General features: G+C 57.2%; 1 protein-coding gene across 1 annotated transcript in view; it reads right to left on the bottom strand.

Annotated features, from left to right (window-relative positions):
• The window catches only part of LOC117651058 (low-density lipoprotein receptor-related protein 2), a 55,107-nt gene that overhangs the window by 9,018 nt on the left and 21,457 nt on the right, over nt 1–24,632 (bottom strand). The window contains exons 2-31 of the mRNA XM_034394779.1: nt 11,229–11,345; nt 10,669–10,800; nt 9,516–9,770; nt 8,747–9,001; nt 8,552–8,668; nt 7,886–8,432; nt 7,578–7,783; nt 7,292–7,483; nt 7,064–7,207; nt 6,770–6,979; nt 6,493–6,688; nt 6,161–6,414; nt 5,846–6,081; nt 5,559–5,763; nt 5,210–5,469; nt 4,909–5,122; nt 4,548–4,824; nt 4,278–4,455; nt 4,008–4,194; nt 3,525–3,912; nt 3,133–3,433; nt 2,814–3,045; nt 2,512–2,723; nt 2,177–2,436; nt 1,693–2,093; nt 1,389–1,610; nt 980–1,298; nt 689–890; nt 308–589; nt 62–220 (exon numbers count right to left, since the gene is read on the bottom strand). Of these exons, the coding sequence (XP_034250670.1) occupies nt 62–220; nt 308–589; nt 689–890; nt 980–1,298; nt 1,389–1,610; nt 1,693–2,093; nt 2,177–2,436; nt 2,512–2,723; nt 2,814–3,045; nt 3,133–3,433; nt 3,525–3,912; nt 4,008–4,194; nt 4,278–4,455; nt 4,548–4,824; nt 4,909–5,122; nt 5,210–5,469; nt 5,559–5,763; nt 5,846–6,081; nt 6,161–6,414; nt 6,493–6,688; nt 6,770–6,979; nt 7,064–7,207; nt 7,292–7,483; nt 7,578–7,783; nt 7,886–8,432; nt 8,552–8,668; nt 8,747–9,001; nt 9,516–9,770; nt 10,669–10,800; nt 11,229–11,345 (7,160 nt within the window). The remainder of the gene's footprint in view (nt 1–61; nt 221–307; nt 590–688; nt 891–979; nt 1,299–1,388; nt 1,611–1,692; nt 2,094–2,176; nt 2,437–2,511; nt 2,724–2,813; nt 3,046–3,132; nt 3,434–3,524; nt 3,913–4,007; nt 4,195–4,277; nt 4,456–4,547; nt 4,825–4,908; nt 5,123–5,209; nt 5,470–5,558; nt 5,764–5,845; nt 6,082–6,160; nt 6,415–6,492; nt 6,689–6,769; nt 6,980–7,063; nt 7,208–7,291; nt 7,484–7,577; nt 7,784–7,885; nt 8,433–8,551; nt 8,669–8,746; nt 9,002–9,515; nt 9,771–10,668; nt 10,801–11,228; nt 11,346–24,632) is intronic.

The following is a 24,632-nucleotide window of genomic DNA, read 5'->3' on the forward strand; positions in this document are numbered from 1 at the left end:
ATGGTAGAAGGTACTTGAATTGAAAGTCTTTTTAAGTTTATCAGTAGACAACAAAACATACCACTGGCCTGAATGGAACACTTGTTTCCTTAGGGTCAAGATGAATCGACCGTATTTCTGTCCTTGTAGAAAAGACTAAATATTCAGACACCGTGTCACATTTGTTACCATTTTGAGGTGGAGATAGCTCACCAGTTGCACAATCGCATCTATAGTGAAACTGCAAAATGAAGCAAAAATATTTTAACATTATGAAAAAATAAAACCAAACAACAGCATTTGACTAAAATTTGAACTGTGTAAATACCTTGTTAGATGAAAGCTCTTGTGGATAGGAGAAACAAAGCTGGTCACAGTTTCCATTGCCCAATCTTTGACATGGGTTAGTATCATCTGGTGGTTGATTAGTAAGGTCAAATATAGCGATGTCCCTTAGCTTAGCAAGGTTGGTCCTAACTTGAGTTGCTAAAGATGTATTGCCAGGGAGTTTTGATGCTCGGAAGACAGTGTTAAGGTTTCGGTCAACCCAGTACACATCTGACATGTGGATAGCTACACCCATAGCATTGGGTAAATTACGACGGATTACCTAAAAACAATAATGAAATCAGAAAAATCGGTACATCTTTTCTTGGAGCCTACTTGCGAATCGCGAAATAGTCAAGGCTTAGATAAAATAACTACATACCTGTCTGTTTCCACCACTGTATGAAACCTTTTGAATCATGTCAAGCTTAGAGTCAACCCAATAAACATCATGAGTGAGCATATCTACTGTGAGATCACGTGGGTTGCTGATTCCTGATGTAACAATTGGCTGCCAGTTTGTTCCATCCAGGTAGGCTTTGCCAATGCGAGGGTACTGTCCGTAGTCAATCCAGTACAACAACCTGCAACAAGACAACAAGCATTATGTAAAACTTCAAAGAAAATAGAGCAAACATTAAGTAAATTTTCTGTTTTGGTAAGCACCGCGCACCTTTTGACAGGATTCACTGCTAACTCTCTGGGTGCGTCAGTTGTAGTTCGAACTAAAACCTTCCTGTGGGAACCATCTAGCCAGCACACTTCAAGGTAGTTCTCATGAGGAAAAACGTTTGTGAAATAAAGATTCCCAGCAATCCAATCAATCGTCAATCCCCTAATGCCATTGGACCCTATTCCATCCTTCACAACAGGCTCCAACTCTGTGCCATTGGGTCTAACACGGAAAATTCCATTCCACACTCCACGATTGAACTCAACCCAATAAATCCAATTGCTTTTGTAGAGAACATCCACATGTAAGATGTGATGATCTGAAATACAAACAAAGTGTTTCTGTTTTCTTTTCTTTTTCTTTTTTAATTAGATGAAGAAAATGTAAACAGGTCATGAATGCAACATACTTGGGCCACTTATAGGAACCATTGCTTCAGAAGAATCCTTAAGACTGTACCCTCGTGTTATATCCAGCTGGGACACAACAGCAAAGGTCTTGTACGGTGAACAAGTGACTTGATTTTCCTTCCGGAAACCAACTGAACAAGCACACACCCTGGAATTACCGTCTGAGGGAATACACAGTTGCTCACAGCCACCATTGTTGTTCATGCAAGGGTGATTCACGGCTGTAAAAGACAAAAATGTTAAACAAATTTGAAACAATAAAAAAAGAAAAGAAAGAAACAAATTGAAATAAGCAATACTTACAAGGTTGCTGCTTTTGATAAACTGCAAAAGTCTTTAGGTCAGGCTCATTTTCCAATAATACTTTAGGGTTATCACCACTGGGTAGATCCACTCTGCCTATGCGCTCATACTTTGGATCAAGGTAAAACAGACGATTATCATAGACACCTAGAGCTTTAGGCTGTGCAATGTTATTGGTCTCACTCAGTAAAGTACGGAGATTGTTTCCATTAACATCCATTACTTTAACATAACTTGGGTACTGAGCACTGAAGTAAAGCATCTTTTCTTTCAGGTCAATGGTGATGGCTTCTGGACGTTGAATATCATCCAGCAAAATAACAGGTTTTGTTCCATCCATATTCACTTTAGCAACCTTTGGGGGAACTCCATAGCCGCCTTCATCCACCCAATAAAGCTTCCTAAATTTACAAAATAAAACATTAAAATTGTTTAAAAAAAGGAGATTTTAAAAATAAATTTAGTTACAAAAAATATTACACACCCTTCAGTAGGATCCAAACACATTGATTTTGGCTTTGCAACAGATGTTTTGTTTCCATCATTGGCTAGAATGACTGAGCGATGCTTAACTTTGCCATCAACTTTTACAGCTTCAAAGTTAGAAGCCAATCGGTTTCCAATATATAAATTCCTTCCAATCCAGTCAAAGGCAATAGTGTACGGAGCACCAACAATACCAGTGGCACTTCCCAAAAATTCAGTCTTATTGCCTCCACCATAGGGAGTAGTCCAAATTGTGCACTGCAAATGTTTAATAAACATTAAAACAGGAAAGGTTAATAAGTCACACTCCTATTAAATTGTATTCAAAATTACATTTTCTCTATCATCTTTGTCATCATCATCCTTCTTGTCGTCATCCTTTCCTTCAACCCAGAACATAGTCTGAGTTTTCCTATCATAGTCAATGTGAACACCACCATCTATTCCAACAATTGGAGTGAGAGATCCACTTGTTTTGTCTCCTGGTGCCATGCTCACATCAATAATCTGTGAACCTCTCATGACCAATAAGAAGGGATTCTCCTCTGTAAAATAAAATATAAATTAATAGGAACTAAGACAAGAGGTACGTATAACAAGATTGGTGGTTTCGTATTTCTGGGCAAAATACATACCCTCCACACATTGGCCATTCTTTGTTGTCCTGAAACCAGGCTTGCATTTGCAAGTGTACCCTGTTGCAGATGATGGTGAAAGAAGACACAATTGTCCACAACTGGCTTTGACACATGGGTTGGGGGAATCTGGCTGAAGTGATGGATGGTTCACATGAATGCTGAGAGGCTGAGATATCAGGTGAGAGACAACCGTTTGGTTTTTCCCTCTGTACTTATGGGCCGAAAGTACCTAAACACGTCCCGAAAATAACATAGATATAGGAACAGTAGAAAATAATATAGAGTCACACAAGTAATGGCAAGGTGTGATACTAACTCTATTAAGCTGTCGATCCGTCCAATAAATTGTGTCCTCAAAAACTGTAAGCGAGTGAGGATGCAAAAGATAGTGACTGCCAGCAACAACTTGCTGCCTTCCTGTTCCATTGTAATAACAAAAATCTATGAAGTCCAATTTGGAGTCAGCAAAGTACACTCTTTTGTTGGCTACATCCAGAGTCAAACCATTGGGCCAGTAAATTTTAGTACTAATTATAGTGCTGCGATTTGTGCCATCCATACCAATGCGCTCTATTCTTGGATTTTCACCCCAATCTGTCCAAAACAGCCAGCGGGCTCTGCAAAAACAGAATTCCATCAGTTTGACCATGTAAATTTTAATTTGATGAATTAAAATAATTAGTCTTGCAAAATGACAGTCCTCCTTACCCTTCACTGGGATCCAATGCCATTCCACGAGGTTGAGTAATATTTTCTTTGAGTAGTACCATGCGATCTGATCCATTTTCTCGCGCTACTTCAATTGTACCAAGTCTTGAATCCAGCCAATACAGATTTCCTGCCACCCAATCATATGCTAAGCCTTCTACTAAATCTAAACCTGTTGATATCACGTCTTGAGGCTCACTATCTCTGTCTAGCCGAGAAATCTTCTTCAGCTTCATATCTGACCAAAATATTGTGTTTGTGTGCATGTTGGATGCTGTTGCAACAACATTTTCTACAATTATGGGCACTCTTTGCAACCCCTGATCTTTCAAGTCAGCCACCAAAATAGAGTGCCGATTGGATATAACAAGGAAAGCAACACTGTGATCTGAAAAAAAAGAGTAACAAAAAATGCACAATTTGTATTAAAAATAGAAAAGTAGTCAGGACAACAAAAGAATAAGTGAAGAAACCACAACTTACTAATGGCTTTGCAGGTCTTGTTGTCGAATTCGAGTTCATATCCCTTGACACAGCTACAAACAAATCCTTTTTTAATGTTTGTGCAGGTTTGTGAGCAAATGCCAGGAGGTTCACATTCATTGAGATCTTCACATGTTACAGTGTCATTGGAAAGAACTTCACCAGATGGGCAAATACACAAAGCTCCCTGGAACAGAATAATAAATAAACGAAGAAATAAATACGGGACTCTGTGCTGAATACGTGGATTTAATCCAAACAAACCCATACATTTGGTGTTTGCTGGCACCCATTGGAGCAAAGACCAGCTTGATGCTGACATTCTGCTAGATCACAGCCCTCGCCTTCATCAGCACCATTGGGACAGTCCGCCTTATTGTCACAGAGTTGAGTAATGTTGATGCAACGTTCAGCCACTCCAGGACATTGCCATTGGCCAGAGTCACACCTAAAAGTGTATGCATCAAGATAATAAATGGAACCTGGTTTTGGAGGCCTTGGACAACAAAAGTATCTTACAAAATCAACGTATTATCCTACCTAAATGGTGGAGGTCCACAGGCATGTCTTGGGTCCTCATCAGAGTTATCTCCACAATCATTATTTCCATCACAGATGTAGGCCTTGAACACACACTTTGAGTTGTTGCACTTGAAGAAACCGTTCTGACATGCTACCTCGCCGCAAGTTGGAGGCTCGTCACTTTCGTCGTCACAGTCCGGCTGGCCATCGCAGTGCCAGGATCTGGGTATGCAGATTGCAGATTGAGCACACTGGAACTGCTTCTCAGCATCACACTGATCTGGCGCAATGGAGGCTGTTTAAACAGACAATAAACAGTTAAATCCTCTTTATTTAAAATTATTCTGTAAATAAAATAAAAATGCAGTGGTGCACTTACGACATCCTAGTTCATCACTGCCATCATTACAATCTGGAATTCCATCACATTTGTATGATTCTTGAATGCACTGCTTTAAATCTGCACACTTAAATTGCGTAGCAGAACATGTAATTGGAGGGCACCCTTCCTCATCCTGATTATCAAAACAATCATTGTCACCATCGCAGACCCATGACTGAGGGATACAGTGGCCAGATCTCGGACAAGTAAACTGTAAATAAAAGCATTGTTTAGAAAAAAATGTCATGTGGAAGTTTGTTTCTTCTTTTACAGGGACAAGATTGAAATTGGACCATACCTGGAAGTAGGCACACGTTTTCTCTGCACAGAAATCTCCTTCATCACTACCATCTCCACAGTCATTTTCAGAGTCACACTTCCAAGTGGCTGGAATGCAGCGTCCATTTTCACAGAGGAACTGAGATACCGAACAAGTGACATTCACACATCCGGTTTCATCAGAGTAGTCACCACAGTCATTTTCTGCGTCACAATGGAAGTTGTGGGGAATGCAACGACCAGACGCACATTGGAAGTCGGTTTGGGCACAAGTAGGTTCTTCAAAATAAAGAAAACAAGAAGGCATACTCAAACAAAGTGTAAAAGCAGACATAAAGTACCATTTGAAAATCATAAGTTTCACTTACTGGTACAGTTTTGATCTTCATCTGAATTATCCAAGCAGTCATCATCCCCATCACAAACCCACGCCTTTGGAATACACCTTTGATTGTTGCATGTAAAGTCCCATGCATTTGGGCAAGCGGCTACTGGAGGTTCAGCATTGGGATCTGGTTGGCATGTTTTCTCATCATTTGCAAGACGTTCACCATAAGGGCATCCACATTTAGCCTGTCAAATGTTTATAGTAAATACAGAGACCAAACGGCCAACAAAAATAAAACTAACAAACGACTGTAGAATTGCAACTTACATTAAGACCCTCACTGGGATTGCTACGATGAACAGCAAAACAGAGTTTTTGACACCCCCCATTATTTATGGAACAAGGTTGCTTTGTATCAACAGTCTGGACAGTATCACTGTATACTTTGACACCATAAAGTCTGTTGGTTTGAGGTTCTCTAAATAATATTTCTTCTTTCTCACCAGTCAACTTGTGCATTTTTATTATGGCATCTAATCTCCAATCTGTTATATACATCCATTCTGAAATACCGAATAATAAAAGTGATTATTGGTCATAAAATAATAATAGAAAACAAAGAAAAGCAATTGTTGAACATACCTTGGTGGACTACAATGGAAAATGGATGTCTAATCAATCTTGAATTGACAGTCCGTACATCAGTTCCATCAAGGTTTGAATGCTGAACATGATCTAACAAGGCATCACACCAGTACAGGCGGTCTTTTACAAAGTCGACTGAGAGGCCATTGGGCCACCCTAGAGTGACATTACGGAATACTAGCAGATCTGTGCCATCTGAATTTGCCCTGCTGATGTTTGCAGGCCGGTCCCATTCAGAGAAGAAAATATACCTACACAGAGAAAAATTTTAACGATGTGACTTTGAGCACAACAACTTAAATCAATTAAAAAATTCAGCAATTACTTACCCTTTGTTAGGATGAACAACAATAGCACGTGGCCGTTTTAAATTTTTCAGAAGTGTCCGCCGATATGTGACATTTCTTGTGCTGAGAACATTGAGAGTTCCTTTCCTACTGTCAATGTAATACAGGTTTTTGGATGCCCAGTCAACAGCAAGACCTTCTACACCTTCATTCTGGGATGCAAGAACAATCTCTCTGCCTAGAAGTTTCAATCAAAAATTCTTCATCAGTTTGAGAAAAAATAATTGAAACAAAATCCTGAAACCAACTGGAAAATTACCTGTTCCATTTTTATGTATCCTGTAAATAACGTCTTGGAGAACATCGGAATAGTAAATGAATTCTTCTTTGGCATCAAAGTCGAGACCAACAAACCGGGCTCGACGTGAAACTACTGGTAAAATAGCATCACCAAATCCCTCAATCACAGGGTCTAAAATACGTCCCTTGATGAACCTCTGCTGGGATGACATCAGGAACTCCCTCACCACTGAAAAACAATATCAACCAGAAATAAAGAGCGTGTCATGACCCAAGTTGCATAATATGCATTATTAATATCAATAGAACTTACAATAACAGTTGCGTTGATCACTGGCCAGCATTGAACCAATGTTGCAAGCACACCTATATCCAAGTTGGTGCTCATTTTCAGTAGAGGCAGTGACTATACACATATGTTGACACCCTCCGTTATTGTTTCCACAAGGGTTGGTAACTGTATGAAATAATCAAATAAAATAATCAGAGACTACAATAAAGATCTAAAATAAAATACTGAAGGAAGTGCCATAGAACTTACCTCGCTTTTGAACTAGACTATGTACAGCCTTAACACTCCTTGGTTCACGCGCAGACTTATCTTTGTACACCATACTCATGGATTCTGACCCTAAGAACTTATCTACACTCATAATACCCTGTTTAGTTCCATCTGACCAGTACACACGATTTTCAAATACTGTAAGGCGGGAAGGCGAGGGAACTGACTGGCCTGAAAGTAACAAATACACAACATTTTCAAATTGAATTGTTCTAAAGGGTTCTTAGAAATTTCATGATGCCCAGTTGACATTTGACATACATACCTCGCACAACCATGTGTCTCCTATTACCATCATAATCAACGGTTTCAATGTAGTCAAGCAGAGAGTCACACCAGAATACTCTCTTGGCAACTATGTCTACAGTGATTCCAGAAGCTTTGTAGGCGGCCTCGGAGACAATTGACTTAGTGTTTGTACCATCCATGTTAGCACGCAGGACATGGTTACTGTCCGCAATGAACATGAGCCTGAATGTTGTCAAGAGAAAAGAACAAGAAAAGACAGTGAGATTGGAACGGCAACGATTGCGGCCGTTTGTAGTGGCGACGCGAAGCGCAAAGGACGCTTACCCTACGGTGGGGTCGAGGGCGAGGTCGGCAGGCGCGGTCAGGTTGGTGCCCAGGACGATTGCGTGGAGGCGGTTGTCGAACTCGAACACGTCGATCTTGAGGCCGACCGAGTCCGCCACGTACAGCTTGTCGCCCACCCAGTCCACGGCGATGGCGACAGGCGACCACGTGCCGGGGAGCATGATGTCCGAGGCCGTGGCGTCCGCGGCCAGCCCCGTCGGCGCCGTCGGCTCGCCCAGGAGCGACTGCACGTGCACCTTGCGCGTCTTGGTGTCGGACCAGAACAGCAGGTTCTTGGCGTAGTGGAAGTCCAGACCCGCGGCACCCGTGGCGTTGGCGACGAGCTTCTTGTGCTGGCCCTGGTCGTCCATGCGGTACACGGAGCGGTCGTACGCGAAGAACAGCTGCAGCATCCCGGCGCTGTTGCGCGCCGAGCAGTGCGCCTTGCCCGTCAGCAAGTAGCCGGGGTCGCAGGCGCACGTGTACGAGCCGTCCGTGTTGGTGCACAGCTGGTCGCAGAAGCCCCACTCCTGGCACTCGTCGCGGTCTGCAAGCGAGGCAAGGCGAGGCAAGGCGCCACGGTTAGGGTGGTGTCCGACTGTCAGGTCGGGGCCTACACTGTAGGCCTACACGGGAGGCCTACCGCCACCGCCGTCCAGTACGTACCGATGCAAGACCGCGAGTCGTTAGCCACCTTGCGGCCCTCGGGGCAGTAGCAGGCGCCGCCCGTCAGGGACGCCTGGCACTTGTACTCGCACCGCAGGGAGGGGCAGCTGCTCGTCGCTGTGGAACACCAAGACCCTCGTCATTGTCGTCAACCCCCATTCCGTTGGACGCAGGCCCACCGTACTCGGTACTCACAGCACGCCGCCTCCTCGTCTGCGCCGTCCGAGCAGTCCCTCTTGCCGTCGCAGAGCTGCGACCGCTGGATGCACTTGGGGCTGTTGTCGGCGCCGCCCTTGGGGCACAGGAACTTGTTCTCCGGGCAGGCCGTCGCCGTGCAGTTCAGCTCGTCGGAGCCGTCCGTGCAGTCCCGGTAGCCGTCGCAGTGGAAGGACATGGGGATGCAAAGGGCGTTGGCGCACCGGAACTGCCCCACGTGGCAGGCGGGGAAGTCTGCAAAGCGTGGACAACATGGAGACAACGAAACAAACAACAACAACGCGGAACGACGAGAACGGCGCCACACTGTGGGAGGGTGCGTACTGCGTTCTCAGCGCGCGGCCCATCTTCCTGCATCTTGCTGCAAGGGGCTGGCCTGGGCGGGCCCCTGCGAGGTAGGCCGCCCGCCCGCACGCGTGTCGTCGCAGCGACCGGTTGCCTACCTCGACTTCGCAGGCGCGCTGGCCGGCCGTGAGGCAGAGGCAGACCCACGGTGGGCAGACCCGGCAGACCTCCCTGTCCCCGTGCCGCAGCGGCCGCAGCCCTGCGCTCCGAAGAGGCCGGTCGCCCAGCTGCTCTCCGCGGCCGCCGAGGCTGGGGCTGGGGCTGATGCGACCGAGGTGACCCTTCAGCACCTTGCATCACAGCGCACAGTGTTCAGGCCTCCGGGGCCGGCATGCAAGAACAACAACCCGACCACGCCCGGCCGCCTCGCCATGGCCTCGCCGCGTCGTACTGTCGTACTCACTGCAGTTCTCCTCGTCGCTGCCGTCGTGGCAGTCCGTGCGGTGGTTGCACTTGAGGGCCAGGTCCACGCACTTGGTGCCGTCGGCGCACCGGAACTGGTCCAGCTGGCACGCCATGCCGCCGCCGGGACAGTCCTCCTCGTCGCGCCGGTTGCGGCAGTCCGCGTATCCGTCGCAGCGCTTCTCCTTGGGCAGGCAGAGTCCCGAGTTGTCCGTGCCGCCACACCGGAAGTCGTCCGGCTGGCACTTCCGGTAGGCTGGAAAAGCAGAAGGCCAGGTCAGAGCGGTCAGAGGGAGCGCGTTTTCGGTAGGGTGCCGCTGGCGGCCGCCCCGCCCCACCCGGTACCCGCGGCCACGAGCAGCCGCTCGGCGCGTCAAAGGAGAGGGCGGTGCTGCTTGGCGCTGCTTGGCGCTGCGTCGGTGCCTGGGCGCGGTGCGGCGTGGCGCTTGCAATTAGCCCGACCGGGCCATTACGCGCCTCGTTTCAGCGCCCGAAGCGCCAGGCAGCGGCAGCTTTGATTCTCACTCCACGAGCTGCAGCTTCAATGCAAGCCTCGCGCCTCGCAGCGCTGTAAGCAACGCCAAGCAACGGGGCCGGCCAGAGGGAAAATGGGCAACAAAACACGGGCCTTGCCGCCGTGCCTCTGGACCAAGCTGGACCGCGCCCAGTGAGAGGGTAGGTGCCCGGCCTAGAGCGAGTGCTGCGGCACCCCGCCCCGCCCGTCAGTTAGGCCTAATACGACCCATTTGCTCGCCCAGGGGCGGCTGGGGCGGCCGGGGCAGGCACTCGCAGCAGCACCACCCCGGCACGGAACTACCTCCCTTGAGCGACGCCCGCGCCGCGCCGCGCTGCGCCCTGCCCGGCCATTCCGAAAAGCCGTTCCGGCGCTGTCTCTCTCGCACCCCGACGCAACGGCCGTGAGCAAGAGAGAGAGGACGAACGATTGTTCGGAATCAGTCTGCTGGCTGCGCCGGGTGATTAGGCCCACGGCAGACTCATCGCGTCTCGGTAATGAGAGGGGGGGGGGGTGTCTGCACTATCCATTTGTACCGACGACCGCCTCACCGACCGCAGCAGAAGGCTGCGAGGGAAAGGGACGGAGAAAGGGCATGGCCAATCAGAGAGGGGGGAAGAAGAAAAAGACGAGCACTCACTGCACTCAGCTTCGTCCGTGCCGTCCACGCAGTCCACCATCATGTCGCAGCGCTGGTACGGCGGGATGCAGTACGTCTTGTTGAACACGTACTGGCTGCACGACAGGTGTCCCTGCTCGCACTCGGGCGGAGCTGCAAACAAGAACAACAGCATCAGCACGTCGAAGGGGAGAAAATCCAAGTGGCGGCCGGCGAATGTGTCCCGCTCGCGTCACTTGAAAAAGCATCCATCAAAACTTGGGTGAGCCGGCCGCGCCAGCCCCCAGAATCATGCATGGAATATCGGCTGCTTTGACGGCGACCAGATTTCCGCCGAGAGGCGAGGACGGGCGCCTCACAAAGTCGCAGGACGCCCTTATTTCCGCATTCACGGTTTTTGATAGAAGCCGAGAAGAGACTTTGAACAAAGGCAGCGCATAAAGGAACCCTGGCGCTATGGCTGCTCAAAGTCCGTCAGCCGAGCCACCGACCCAAAAACGTGAATAGGGGGCAAAAGGGCGTCACCTTAGCGTCGCTGCGCGACAGTGCCGCGGTGTTATAGTGTAGGTGTCTGTACTTACGGCACGCCTGGAACTCGTCCTCCGCCTTGTCGCAGTCCTTCTGGTAGTTGCACACCGCCACCTGCGGGATGCACTTGCCGTCCGAGCACCGGAACATGTTGGGTCCGCATTGTCCGTCTGCAACACAACAAAACACCGGCGGCGTTAGCACGGGAGACGCCTTGGGGGAGGAGGGGCTCTTCAGGGGGAATGCAACCGGATGCAACGCGGAGCCGAGGCCGCCGACGCCTTAGGGGTGTCTTGGGAGCCACCGAGTCCACTTTAGAGGGCTCAGTCGGTACACAGCACACGCTGCTCCGAGCCGCTCCGAGCCGATTTTACTTGACGCTCCCCGCCTCTCGCTGGGCGCTCCGTTCGGCACGCCAGCCTTCATCAAAAACGGTGACGCCGAGGCGGCCGACGTGCGGCGGGGTGGCGCAGCGAAGCAGCGACACTGGAGGAGGAGAGACGGCAGGGCGGCCGGCAGCCAAGCCAGCGGAGGCCTGTCACGACGCAGACTCCAGGAGAACGGCGACGCCGCTGGAGAAATTATTTATCTGGAAAAGTGGACCGCGAGCCGAAACACCCCGCCCGCCCCGCCCCGCCCGACACGCGCACACCACTGGACGTCGCAGCACGACATGTCACGTGTCACGTGCGACTGGCACACTGGCAGACTGGCACCTGCAGACGCTGCGCCGCGCTGCGCCGGCAGTGAATAATGTAGGGCTTCCCCTTGGCTTATCCACGGCAGCGCCGAGAGCGCAGCCTGGAGTACGAGACGAGGATCGCTGCGCGGCGCTGCCGTGGCGGTTCAATTCGCATTCGCCTCGACGAGGACGCCACGGCCACTCACTCACTCGCCATGCACTTGCTTTGTCTGCGCTCAGCCAGGGCGTGGCGTGGCGGGCGTGGCGCGGCGTGGCGCTGCGCGACGCGCCGTGTCATGTCGCCTGAATGTCTGAATATTCATCGCCGGCGTGTGGACGCCGACATTTGGTTCCACGGATGCAGACAGGCGGACTGTACCCACAGCACAGTGCATCCTGGAGGGGCGCCCCGCCCACCCCAAGTGCTCTCTGCCGCAGAGCAGGGCCGAGTGAACTCGGCCGCGCGCTCACCGAGTGCGTCTGCCGCTCCTCTGCTCCTCCGCCCCGCGAAATTACTTGCACCACTTGAAACAACTTGCAACGAGAACGCACGAGAAGCAAACCGCCGGGCCCGGCCCACGGCCCGGCCCACGCCAGAGGCATTTAGCCGGCAGTAGACAGGGGTTAGCCAAATGCACTAGGCGCCGTGCCACGCCGTGCCACGCCGTGCCACGCCGTGCTCGGTGCACTCCGGGCGGCGAGGGCTGCGCCGGCCCGCTCCTCGCTTCGCCAGTTTGTAAATCACACACGCTTCGCTCCGCCACTGTGTGCCTTGCTTGCTGTGCCTCGCCGAGCCTCGCCGGCGGGGAACGCGGGGAACGCGGGGCACAGGCGCCGAACTTTGCCGACGGAGAGCGGAAAGCGGAAGGCACACACTTCTGCTGCCTGGCAAGGCGAGCGCGGGGCGGAGCGGAGCGGATCGGCGGATCGCGGAGGCCCGCAGGCCCGGCCGATATAAAAGGCGAAAAAAAAACCAGGGGGTATAAAGTTTTCTTCGTCGTGTCGTAGCGAACAGAGCCCCCTTCCTCCCCACGCAACTTGTCGACCTGTCAGGGCCAGCCGGGGCCAACTTGGAGCGTGGCGTGGCGTGGCGTGGCGTGGCGAGGCGTGCCGCGCACGGAGCACGTATCGACAGCATTAACACGCCGGTCGTAGGGGTGGCAGCGGCAGCATCACAAGTTTTTCATCCGGCCGCCCAGCCAGCCACCTGGCCGATCCGCGCCGCGATCAGTGACGTCATCCGCACAGCGCAGCGGCGGCCACTGGAGGCCACGGGAGGCCATCGGCCTCACAGACAGACTGCAGGCCAACCCGGGCCGTCCCGGGCCGTCCTGCTGCAGGCTCATTTCCCGAGTCGTGTTTTCGCTCTGCCTTTGTCGCACTCGTTGCGTTGGGCTGCGCGAGAGACAGAGCGGCGGAAAAGACTCTCGGAATCAGTCTGCTGCGTGCCATGAATAAAGGGTAGGCAGCCACCAGCCAAGCCGGTCGGGCGGTCCGGGGCGGTCGCCACAGCCACAACTGCAGCAGCGCCAAGCGCGCCAAGCTGAGCGCAAGAGTTCGTCCGAGCGAGAGAGTCTCATTAAGCAACGGAGCGCACAAAATACCTCCCTCGATATCCCGCCGGGCCTCGGGCCTCCAAGACGAGATGAGTAACGAGGCGCCCTTCGACCCACTCCGCCTGGCCGCGCCCCGCCCCGCCGCCCCGCCTCATTGGCACGGCCTACATGCAGTACACGCAATGCGACCCGGGACGAGTGGAGTAAAGGTGCGCGCGCGCCCAGCCGGGGCCGGGCTTTGGGCAGGCTGGAGCCGAGCCGGGGCCGGGGCGCCGGGACCGAGCACCGAGCCGACCAAGACAAGACGGGGCTCGCGTGCCTGTGGTGCCTGTGCGCGGCATTGTTGACGCCCCCACCCCACCGCACTCCCACTCCCCCACCAGGCCCCGCCAGGCCCCGCCAGGCCCCACTCCCCCAGTCAATGGCCGGAGAAAGCTCAGCTGATGAGTGAAGCCGGCCCAAGCCGCGTTGTCCGCGCCGGTACGGCCGCCGGGCCCGGCTGGAGGCCAGGCCAGGCCAGGCCCCCGCGACCGCGACGTGCACCGCGGCGTGCACCGCGGCGTACAGGGCGTGCCGGGCACAGCGTCTGCACTGCACATGGGGCAGACGTGGCGTGGGCCGAGTACCGGGAGTCAGCCAACAACATCGCACATCGCACACAGCGACCCAACCACCGTACCCAAACACAGCTCCCACTTGCGCGCCATACCCGCCACCACCGCCCACCCCATTCCCGGAAAAATGTCTCGCGGTTGCTCGGCCCGTGGAACAGCCCCGGGGGCTGCGGTGGGGTGCAGCCGGTCCAGCACGGCCCCAGGCAGGCAGGCAGGCAGGCAGGCAGGCGAGGCGGCTCTCAAGCGCACCCGCTACCGCCACGCCGCCATGACATGTGGTTAGGGGGACAGGGCGACGGGACTGCGGGGCTGCGGCCAGGGCGACGTGCGCACGGCCCGCGGCTAGGGCTTGGCTTGACGCACTGGCCGACCCAGAGGCCGACCCAGCCGCAGTGACGCACTGTGCACCCCGGCGCCCCCCCCCCCTGCCGCCGCGAGCCCTGCACTGCGCTGCACAGCCACGGCCAGACAAAAGGTGGGAGATTGCCTCGCCCCTTCAACCCCTCGTGCATCGGCCGGTAATTGAAAATCGGAAGCAGGGGCAGAGGCAGACTCGAGGGGCGTCCAAACGACAAGAGACGATCGGTCAAGTGGTCTGGGGTCGGGAGGGCCTAAGGCAATAGCGGCTGGCTCGAGGGGGCAGCCCGAGACAAACCCCGAGGGCTGGCTGGCCTGCCTGGCTGGCCGCCTGGCTATTCGTCTTCCAAAGTCCACGGTCCACGGTCCACGCGGCGAAGACGCCACCACGGCCCTTCAGTTGATATGACTGATGGATGGCCTGGCGCTAGTGGCAGAGCCTGCATCCTCTGGGCGGCCAAACCCACAGCCCGGGGTGCACACTACCCCGCGAGCACACAGCGGCCCCCCCGCCACCACCCCGCGGGCAGCAATAACTTTGAAAGGGCTTGAAATGATTCAGCTCAGGGCCTCATTTCGCAGCTGACTCTGTTGGCGCGTCGGCGTCCCATCGCTGGATTTGAATCGGATTGGCGCGGCAGTGCCCGGCGCCCGGCTGCAGTCACCGTGAGTCCAGCACAGCGCTTTAGGAGCTCAACGCAGAAATAACAGGGACAAGCCTCGCCGAGTTGAGGGGCCGGATTACCGGATGACAGAGCGAGGAAGACGCCAGCCGGAGAGGGGGGGGGGCAGTAGAGATGAATCGAGCGCCGGAGGGCCAGGGGGCAGGGGCCCGGGGGCCCGGGGGCCCGGGGGCGTGCCGCGCCGCCGCCTCGCCGTCACCGCGCCCCGAAATGGAATAGCGGAGGCGGGCGGCGGCACCGGAATGTCATCACATCACTGCAGGCGGGCCGAGGCGGGCCGAGGCGGGCCGCGGCGGCGCGACAAAGTTGGAGGAATGCGGGGCCGCGCGCCCGGCATCAAATCCTCGACGTGCATGTCGACAAGTTCTTTTACGGCAGCCTCAACGTCGGCAGACACCGCGCGGTGCGGCGCGGTGCGGCGCGGCGCGGCGACGGGGTGGCGGCCTGCAGGCTGCAGGCGCTCTGTGGCGACCTCCAGGGCAGGGAGCCACGCATTGCGACTTGCTGCCTGTAATTGCTATTTGCGGGGTGCGGCGGGGTGCGCTCTCGGCCGGTGGCTGCGGTGTCCACGCCGACCGCACCGCCCGGCAGGACAGCAGCGACAGCAGGACAGCAGCACGGAAGCACTTTGCGACCTGCATCAGGCCGCGGCAAGGGGATAGGAAGGGGATGCAGGGCAATGCAGGGACGCTGAAATGCAGCAGGAGCGAGGCGACCGCAGCCCTCGCTGCGTCGCTGCGTCGGCCTGACAGGCCAAGGGAAGGGGGAAGTGGCCGGGCCGTGTGCAAAATATTCATGCGCAGTCCGGCGACCGCGTTCCGCCATTACCGCGTCGAGGTGTGACACTACACTGTGACACGGCCGGACAGCGCGCCGCCGCGCCGAGGGACGACGACGGCTGTCAACCCTGTCACCACGAGGCTGTCCTGTCCGCTCCGCGCGACCGGCGCGGCAACGCGAGCCTGGCCCCAGTGCATCTCGCCCACCTCGCGTGCAGAAGGGGTTCAAGTTCCACGGGGGTAGAGTCGGGGGAATAGGGGGAGGGGGGCAGCTGAAGAGCCAACCCGGCACGGCACGCGCGCGGGCCACGGGGCCGCGGGGAGCTCCACTTGTTCTGTCAAGATTTATCTCAACCTGCCGGACCACCCTACCCCAAGCCACCCCGCCCAGCCCCGCCGCTTGCGTAACCAGCTGAGCCCTCCAATAACTGGGGGCGCTGCCGCGCTGCCGCGCTGCCGCGCTACCCCGGCGACGGCCCGACCTCGCCTCGCCCTTTCCGCTGATTCAGCGGCAGAGCAATACAGCGGCAATACAGCGGCGCAGTAATGGGATACACCAGCAATCAGCAGTAATCTGAGTCGGGCAGTCGGACTCGGCGCCGCGCAGCGCGCAGCGGCCGCAGCTCCGGGCCGGCAGGCTGGGGGGAGGGGCAGGGGCGACCCTTCATCAGCCACTTGGCCCGGCGACCGACTACGCTGCCCGAACTTCTCGCTGTCTCTCTCGCCCCCTTACGGCACGCTCTGTGAGTGCGAGAGGGACAGAGCGCGGAGCGCGGGCGACGGAGCTCGACTGTGCTGCGCGATGATGGCCAGAGCACCGCGCGAGTCGCAGGCAGGGGGATGGCGCCATGGCGCCGACCACGGCCCCTGGCTGTCACTGGCCCATCTCCATCCTCCTGCCTCGGGGATATTGGATGTTGGATGCTCGCGGCGACGCTGACGTTGGTCACGGGTCACAGCAGCAGCCTGCAGGTTGCCGAGGCCTCCCCGAGGACGTCGAGAGCCCCTCGAGGCACCTCGAGAGGCAGCCCGTCTCCGTGCCGCATCGCCCTCGGCCAGCCCACTGCAGGCCACTGCAGCCCCTGGCCCTCCCCTCCCTCTCCTTCAGGGCGCCGAGACGGCCGAGACGGGGACCAGCCTCGGCTTATTCGCCCCGCAGAGCCCCGCCAGGTGGCAGCACCGTCGGTGCCAGATTGTGGTTGACACTGGCTGCACTTGCTCTCGCGACGCGTCTGTGGCCTGTTCTGTCTGTCTAGGCGGTGCACAGTGCATCGTAATTTTGAGAATATTAGTATAAATTTTGACGATCAGTGCGGGTCAGGCATCGCGGATGTGGTGTGTGGTGTGTCTGAGTGGCACTCATCCCGGTAAAACTTATTTCCAAACGTTGCACCGAAAATACGCCGGCCGGTTTATCGGGACGCGCTCCGACGCTCTTTCGTGAAATCGAATATTATTGAGAGTTTATGCTAACTAGACAGCATATACTCGCAATCCGACGTAACATTTCACGTAGAATCAATTGATGTGGTCGGTTTTGCAAATTGTTGGAGGATGTCAAGAATAAAAGTGGATGTGAAACACGCGGTTAGGTTAGGTGGCCCGTGGCGTATTTTCGCAGATGTTTCGTTTTGCGTCAAATGCCTGTCGCGTTTCGCGCCGTACTGATCGACGGTATTCCTTCGAATTTTAAAATAAAATTAGCGTGCACTCCACGCTCCTAGTCGAAAAATCTCCTCAAACTTCGCCAAACGTTTTTCATTTCATGCGGACAGCTGACAGCGATGTTTCACGGACGGAATAAATAAACATTTTACTCTTTATCTCCACATTCCATCACAGAACAGAACTTAAACCACTTGGTATTCGTCCCGAAACTTCCTTCCATGGCTAAAAGAAGGCAACAAATGAATATAAACTTCGTATTTCAAGCTCTCGCGAGCCAAGGCACCCGGCTGCTGCGGAGCGTCCATCAGGTGTGAGCGCTGTGTCGACCGCTGTCATCGAGCTTCCAAGACTGGCCGCCAGATGTCAGCCACTTTGCTCTGCGGGGCGAATTGCCTTGGGGCAGGGCAGGGCAGGGCAGGGCAGGCCAGGGCAGCGCAGGGCAGCGCAGGGCAGCGCAGGGCAGGGCAGGGCAGGGCAGGCCAGGGCAGCGCAGGGCAGGCCAGGGCAGGCCAGGGTCACTATCGGTCCGTCCAAAGTGTCGAGGGCGTGAATCGCCGCAGCCCGCATGGCGGCGCACGGGCCTTTGAGCTCGGCAAGGACGCGGCGCGCGTGAAAATGCACGAGACGAGTGCCGATAGCCGATGCAGGGAGGAAAAAGAGTCATGGAAGCGGGGAAGGGGAAGGGAAGGGGAAGGGCGCACGGCTGGCTGGCAAACTCACGGCCCGGGGAACAGACGGGCGGTCCCGCCAGCATCGGCTCTTCCGCACGAAATCGAACAAGCGAACGCGCGCCGCGCACAACGCGGACCAGCGGGCCATGCCGAACGGGGCTTTTGTTGCGCTGTCCCTCTCGCACCCCTCCGGCACGCCCCCCGAGTGCGAGAGACTGCCGAGAGCACTGTTCGGCGTCCGCCTGCAGGAGCGCGTCGCGAGGGGAGTGCGAGGGGCAGCCTGCCGAGCGCCGCTCTGTCTCTCTCGCACCCTGCCGGAGAGCCCCATGGGTGCGACAGAGACAGAGCGACGCAACGACTCTCCGGAATGGCTGGGCTGCTGGCGATGACGCGAACCAATGTGGCATATTGAAAAGGCGTCGAATCCTCATGGCGGGCATTCCCGCGTGAGGCGTCCACAGGCGGCGCAGTTATTGTCGTGTTTCGTTCCACCCGTTCCACGCGACGAGCCGACAAGCCGACAAGCCCGATCGCCGGGGGAAGGGGGGCCTCATCACGACTTGGTTGCAGCCCACGGCACCCTTGTCGTTACGAGCAACGATGCCAGCGCAGCGGCGTGGGAGGGGCTGGGTGCGCCCAGTGGTGCAGCAAGGGGTAAACGGATTAAGCGCGGATGCAGCCGGCTGCACCGGGTCCCACCCCCCTTGTCCGCCCCTGCCCCGGCGCTGCAGTGGGGCGTGGGCGCCCACCAGCGGGGCTTTTCGTCATGGCAGAGAGACAAAACTCAAGCAGCATTTTAACGATTGTTATTCTGGAGATGAAGCTCGGAAGACGCAGTCACGGAGCACGAGAACATTTCTCAGTGGCCTCGTTTGGCTCCAGCGCAGGTACCGCCGATCCGAAATCCTCCATTCAGGCAGGCAGACAGCCAAGCAGGCACGCACAGCGAGGAAGGGGGGCACGGCGACAAGGTGGAGGACGCGCGCCGTTCGATTTCCTCTCGTTAAAAGGAGCTCGGTCTGCTGGCTCACTTTTGTACCAAAAACGATTGAAAAAGAGGAGCTGCGCAGCCTCCAAGGATTCCGTATAATGGTCCTCGGGAAGCCTCACCTCACGGCCACGGCAACTACCGAGCCAGCGCCGAGCATCGCCTGCAACCCCTGCAACCTCCAACCTCGTTCGTATCCCCTGGGCCAAAGATCGTCAACGGGTGGATCGCGTTGGATCGTGCTCGCCAACATCGGCCCGGGTCGGTCCCGAGCCAAGCCCTGGCGGGCGTGGGCCCGGTCGGCGACTGGCCCAGCTTCGAGTCCCGGCAGAAGCCTGCATTTTTGTCGGTCTCTGGTACCCTTCAGGTTCTTGAAAAGGAATCTCCACGGTATTTATGTGTGCCGTGAAATGTTAGTTGCGGTTGCAGCTCTGAAATCGCGAAAAAAAATTATAGCGCCGCCGGGACTCGAAGCTGGTCAACGGTTTGGGCCAAAACCGGCGCTTCGGTTTGGTTCGGAACCGACCCGAACCGACATTCGGGAGCACGATCCATCGCGATCCACCCGTTGACGATCTTTGCCCTGGGCAACGCCCCGCCCCGCCCCGACTCAGATTTTCAGCTCCAATCAGTCTAATAAAAGTGCCGGGCGTGCCGAGGCGAGGCGAGGCGGCGGCGAGAGACACAAAATGAAGAATGAGTTTGATGGCGCCTGGCGCGCTTCTATAAGGGGCAGGGGAGAGAGGAAGGGAGGGGGCGAGGGAATGGAAAGATAATCAATGCGAAATACTTTTCTGTAACAATTTCCGCTGCGCTTGGGTTTCGGAAATTCAACTCGCAGAGCCAAAATGAAAAAGACGACAAAAATGAAACAGTGAAGCGGCAAGCACGCGCGATATCGCTGGTTGTTGCAGGCCGTACCACGGCATGCCTTTCCATGCCGTACCATGGCATGCCGTCCGATAAGGAATCCGCGCCAAAAAAGCGGCTCTCAAATCACGAGGGGGAAGGGCGGGGCGAGGCAAATTGGAGCGACACAATCGGGAAACCGGGAGCGGAGTCAATCCCGATGCCGGCCGCCTCACAGTCACAGGGCCACGCAGGGCCGTGCCACTCACTGGACGCCTCATTAGCATTCCCCCGACTCGACTGCCATCGGCTGCCTCCTCGATCAGGGCTAGCGGGGCTGGCGGGGCTGGCGGGGCTGGCGGGGCGAGGCTGCCCCCGTCCGTCTAGCGGCCCCTTGAGTCCCGAGCCCCGTCGCAACCCTCGAGCGAGGCGGCCCAGCTCGGCTCGGCCCGGCTCGGCCCGACTCGGCCCGGCTCGGCTCGGCTCCACTCCGCGTCGCCGACAGCGCGCCGAGCGCCCACCAATCAGGGGATAGGCAACCCGCTGCGCGCCAGGGCGCGCCGGGGCTGCGTCGCCACGCTCGCAGGCGCTGGTCCGTGCCGTCGACAAGCAGGACAGCAAGTGCCACCGTGCCACGCGCTGGCATGCTTTGAGCACACACCGCGTGACTCTCTTGAACTCTGTCTCTCTCGCACACACGTGATTCGTGTGACAGCGGGCGCTCGTCGGCTTGCGCTCCGGTAATGGTCCCTCGTGCGGTTTGGCCAAACGCTCACATCCTGCCGCCCAAACAATCCGGACACTTTCGGACACTGTCAGAAACTGTCCGCAGTTTGGCCGGCGAAGCAACGCCGGCAACGGGGAGGCGAAATGGGCAGCTCGCCGCGACGCGGTGCTGCAACGCAACACGCAATCAAACGGCACGCGGCGCACGCGGAGCCACATTCCCACGGCGGCGAGGATAACCCCCGCAGCCTCCGCAGAGCGCTTCAAACGATTCCCGGTGACGCTCCCGTTTCCCGTTCGCAATCTACCTGTCTTTCATTTCGCATCGCGCACGGGCATCGGGGCGTGCGGGGCAAGGTGCGGGGCCACACAGCGTGGCGTGCCGTGAATTAAGCCTCCCCCGCGCTGCCGCACTGCCAACAGCCCGTGCGCGCGGTGGTCGCGGTGCCCGCGGCGCCCGCGCGTTCAGCCGGCGAGAACAAAGGCCGTGCCGAGCCATGCATGCGCCATGCGCTTTTCAGACTTTTCCAAAGAACGGCAGCCCCGGGCCCTTTTCGAGCTTTTCGAGCGGTTGGCCACGTCGGCGGCCCTGGTGCATTCATTGGCACTGGCGCGGCAGTCCTTCAGCCCTTCATGCCGACCGTGGCTCTGGTCCTGGGGCCGAGCCGAATCCATGGCCCACAGCGGGGCAAACTTCCGCGTCGCGGGCGGGGCGGGGCGGGGCGGGGCGGGGCGGGGCGGGGCGCGCATCCGCTGACTTGCACAGAGCAACCGCCGCCGCTCCCCAGCGCAGACCACCCTTCGGTGCAGACGCAGCGCTTTCAGAGGACAGCAGGAAATGCGGTGGCAGTGGCCGAGCCCGCCGGGCCAGCGCGCACCGGGCCGTGCACCGGGGCGTGCAGTGACAGGTACGCAGACCGCGCAACCCCTGTGGGGACGGGGCACTTCCAGGGGGCACGAGGATGTGTGGCAAGCATCACGCTCCGCCTCACGTTGCCAATGAGCAATCCCTTAATGAGGGTTTCCCGGAGAGCAGCCGGCAGAGCGCGACACTGGCTGATTGGTGCGCGCTGCGCGTTGTGAACCGTGTCACGGGTTCGCTTCCCCCCTCCCCTTTTTTCGCCACGCGCGGCGCGGAAAGGCGCGTGGATGGCACTGCGCGCCGCACCGCCGCATCGCCGCCAAGCACCGCGCACCGCACGCCGAGCGGGACGCACACTTTTCCAGCTGGAGACGCCAGAGAACACTTTCTCCCTCGCCGTCTCGGTTCACACGGGTCTCACACACGCCTGCGCGCCAACACACTCGCGCGCGCACACACACACACACACACTCAGTCTCGCCGTGTCCCGCAGGGCCACACGAGGGGGCAGCGATGGAGGTGCGCTTTGAAATGTCAATGCGCGGGCGGGGGCGGGGGTGAGGCGGGGGCGAGGCGAGGGCGGGGCGGGGGCGGGAGAGGGAGCGCGCACAGGCACAGGCCAGCAGACACCACGCTGGAAAATCTTGGCCATTAATTTCACGTATCGCTGTTCGACTCTTGCATCCTTCCACTCACACACACTCACGACCAAACAAATATCCTTGCGATTGACCACGGTGTCGTGGCTGGAGGTTAAAAACAGATTCTAGGGCCGTCCTTTCCGGTGTGTCGCCGGTGCGGAGAAAAGGTCTGCGAGGGCCCCTCCCCAACGAACACACACGCGCGCACTCGCACGCGCCTCGCCCTACGCCTTTCTTGAGACGCTGAGCGTGGCAAGGCGTGTGGCACGGCGTGTGGCAAGGCGGCAACAGGTCGAGGAGCCGCATAGGGGAGCCGTTGGGGCGGAACATCTTGGCAAGTCCGACATCCCTCCTTTGAGGCGTCTCCTCAGCAGTCTGCACCGCCACGCCCCGCTCCAACCTCGGCCGTGTCCGTGAACTAGCTGTACCAGCCGCACTGCGCGACGACGCGGCCCGCGTCCAAGAAGCGCCGTCATCCTGTTTGCGCCTCACGCCCCCGGACCGCCAGACTCGCCTGACGAGCGGACAGTGCCGCCAGGACGCCGCCAGGACGCCGCCAGGACGCCGCCAGGACGCCGCCAGGACGCCGCCAGGACGCCGCCAGGACGCCGCCAGGACGCTGCCAGAACGCCGCCAGGACGCCGCCAGGACGCTGCCAGAACGCCGCCAGGACGCCGCCAGGACGCCGCCAGGACGCCGCCAGGACGCTGCCAGGACGCCGCCAGGACGCCGCCAGGACGCCGCCAGGGGCAGACTGGTTGCCGAAAACACGGCATTGCAAGCGGGGAAAGGCGATCACCGGCTGGCCAGCTTAGCATATGCCAGGAGCAGCATCAAAGCTACCTCGCCCTCACTCCGCACACCCGCATACTCTGAACGCATGGAAGTATTTCCCCGAACGCTTCACTTCAAGCGTAAAGTCTTTCAAGCGTGGTAGTTTGCTTGACTGGAGCGTAGATGAAAAGCTATTCGAGCGTACCACTACTCTACGTTTGAAGCGTCCAAGCGATATGGCGAGAGCGGACCGGAGTACTGTACCGCGCTGTTATAACGACGCGTGTGCTTTGGGTCAATACGGAGAAGAGAATGCACACGGACGACACACACAGCTCGGTCTGCCCGCCAAAACAACAGAGTGAGTGCACAGCGAGGGGGTTGGTTTGGATAGCGCTGGGTGTGTCTCTCTATCCTGCGAGAGGGAGGGTCCGGGAGAGTCGTTCCTCAGCCTACTCAGAACCAGAGCGGCAGATGACCAGGAAGCAAGATTATTGTTCACCGGGGAGCTGACCCGAGGGGGTAACCACTCGCGTAATACCCTGTACACCAAAACCGTGTATTACGCGTAATACACGTGATCGTAATACCATTTTTGGGCCAAATGTGCCAAATTTTGGCATTTTAAGGCCGTAATACACGTGTAATACACCGTAATACAGCGTAATACCGAGTAGTCTGTACACGATTTCTTGAAGTGTTTACCCCCTCGAGCTGACCACAGCGTGCCTGCACTGGACAGAGTGCGAGGGGAGCTCCCCACTCCGGGCAACGCAGTGCAACGCAGTGCTTGCTCCTTGGGGGTCTGGGCCGGGGCCTCACGGTGGCCTGGGGCTTGCCCGGCTTGCCTGGCCGCACCGGATGCAAGCAGTGAGCAGCCCTATTACTCGGCCGGCCTCTGATAGGCGGAGTGGCCGGTGCCGGTCCGGCCCGCTCAGGGCCCGCACAGGGTCGGCACAGGGCCCGCAGGCCAAACGGTGGCTGAGCAGTGACGGCCCGCGCGGACCCTGAGTGGACGGGGGACGGCTGGACGTCTGGGCCACGGCACTGCCACGGCACTGCCGACCGGGCCAACCACGCACCACGCACCCGGGTGTGCGGCCGAGGGGGCCGAGGCCCCAGCCCGGACCAAAGGATGGCCTGCATCGAACTTCGATGACCCTCCTCGAAAAGTTGGGGAAGGTACTGACTTGGGGAGGCCGTGCCGAGGCGGGGGCGGGACAGGGTGGGGTTGGGTCCAAAGAGCACTAGAACCGATGAGAACGCAAAGGAAAGTCCTTGGCCACTGCTGGATTGAACGCAGTGACCACCCAAATTCAGCAAATACGAGAACGCTTTTACCCCAGCTGGATTGGAGGCAGTGGCTGCAATATCGGATTTTTTGACATGTTGACAGCTTTCCAGGGCCGGCGCCGGTCCACCAGGCGCGGGGCGCGTTCGGCACGGCGGCTGGGCGGGCGGACGGGCCGGGACGCGTGGCCTGGAAGTGCATCCGAGCCGAGCGGAGCAGAGCCTGCCCTGCAGCCTAATGAGAACCACATTAGCATGGCGGGGCGTGGCGGGGCGGGGCGCCCCCCGCGGAACTCTCCTCCGCATCAAGGACTGCG

This window comes from Thrips palmi, unplaced genomic scaffold (genome assembly GCF_012932325.1).
Source record: "Thrips palmi isolate BJ-2018 unplaced genomic scaffold, TpBJ-2018v1 HiC_scaffold_5, whole genome shotgun sequence".
Lineage (NCBI taxonomy): Eukaryota > Metazoa > Arthropoda > Insecta > Thysanoptera > Thripidae > Thrips > Thrips palmi.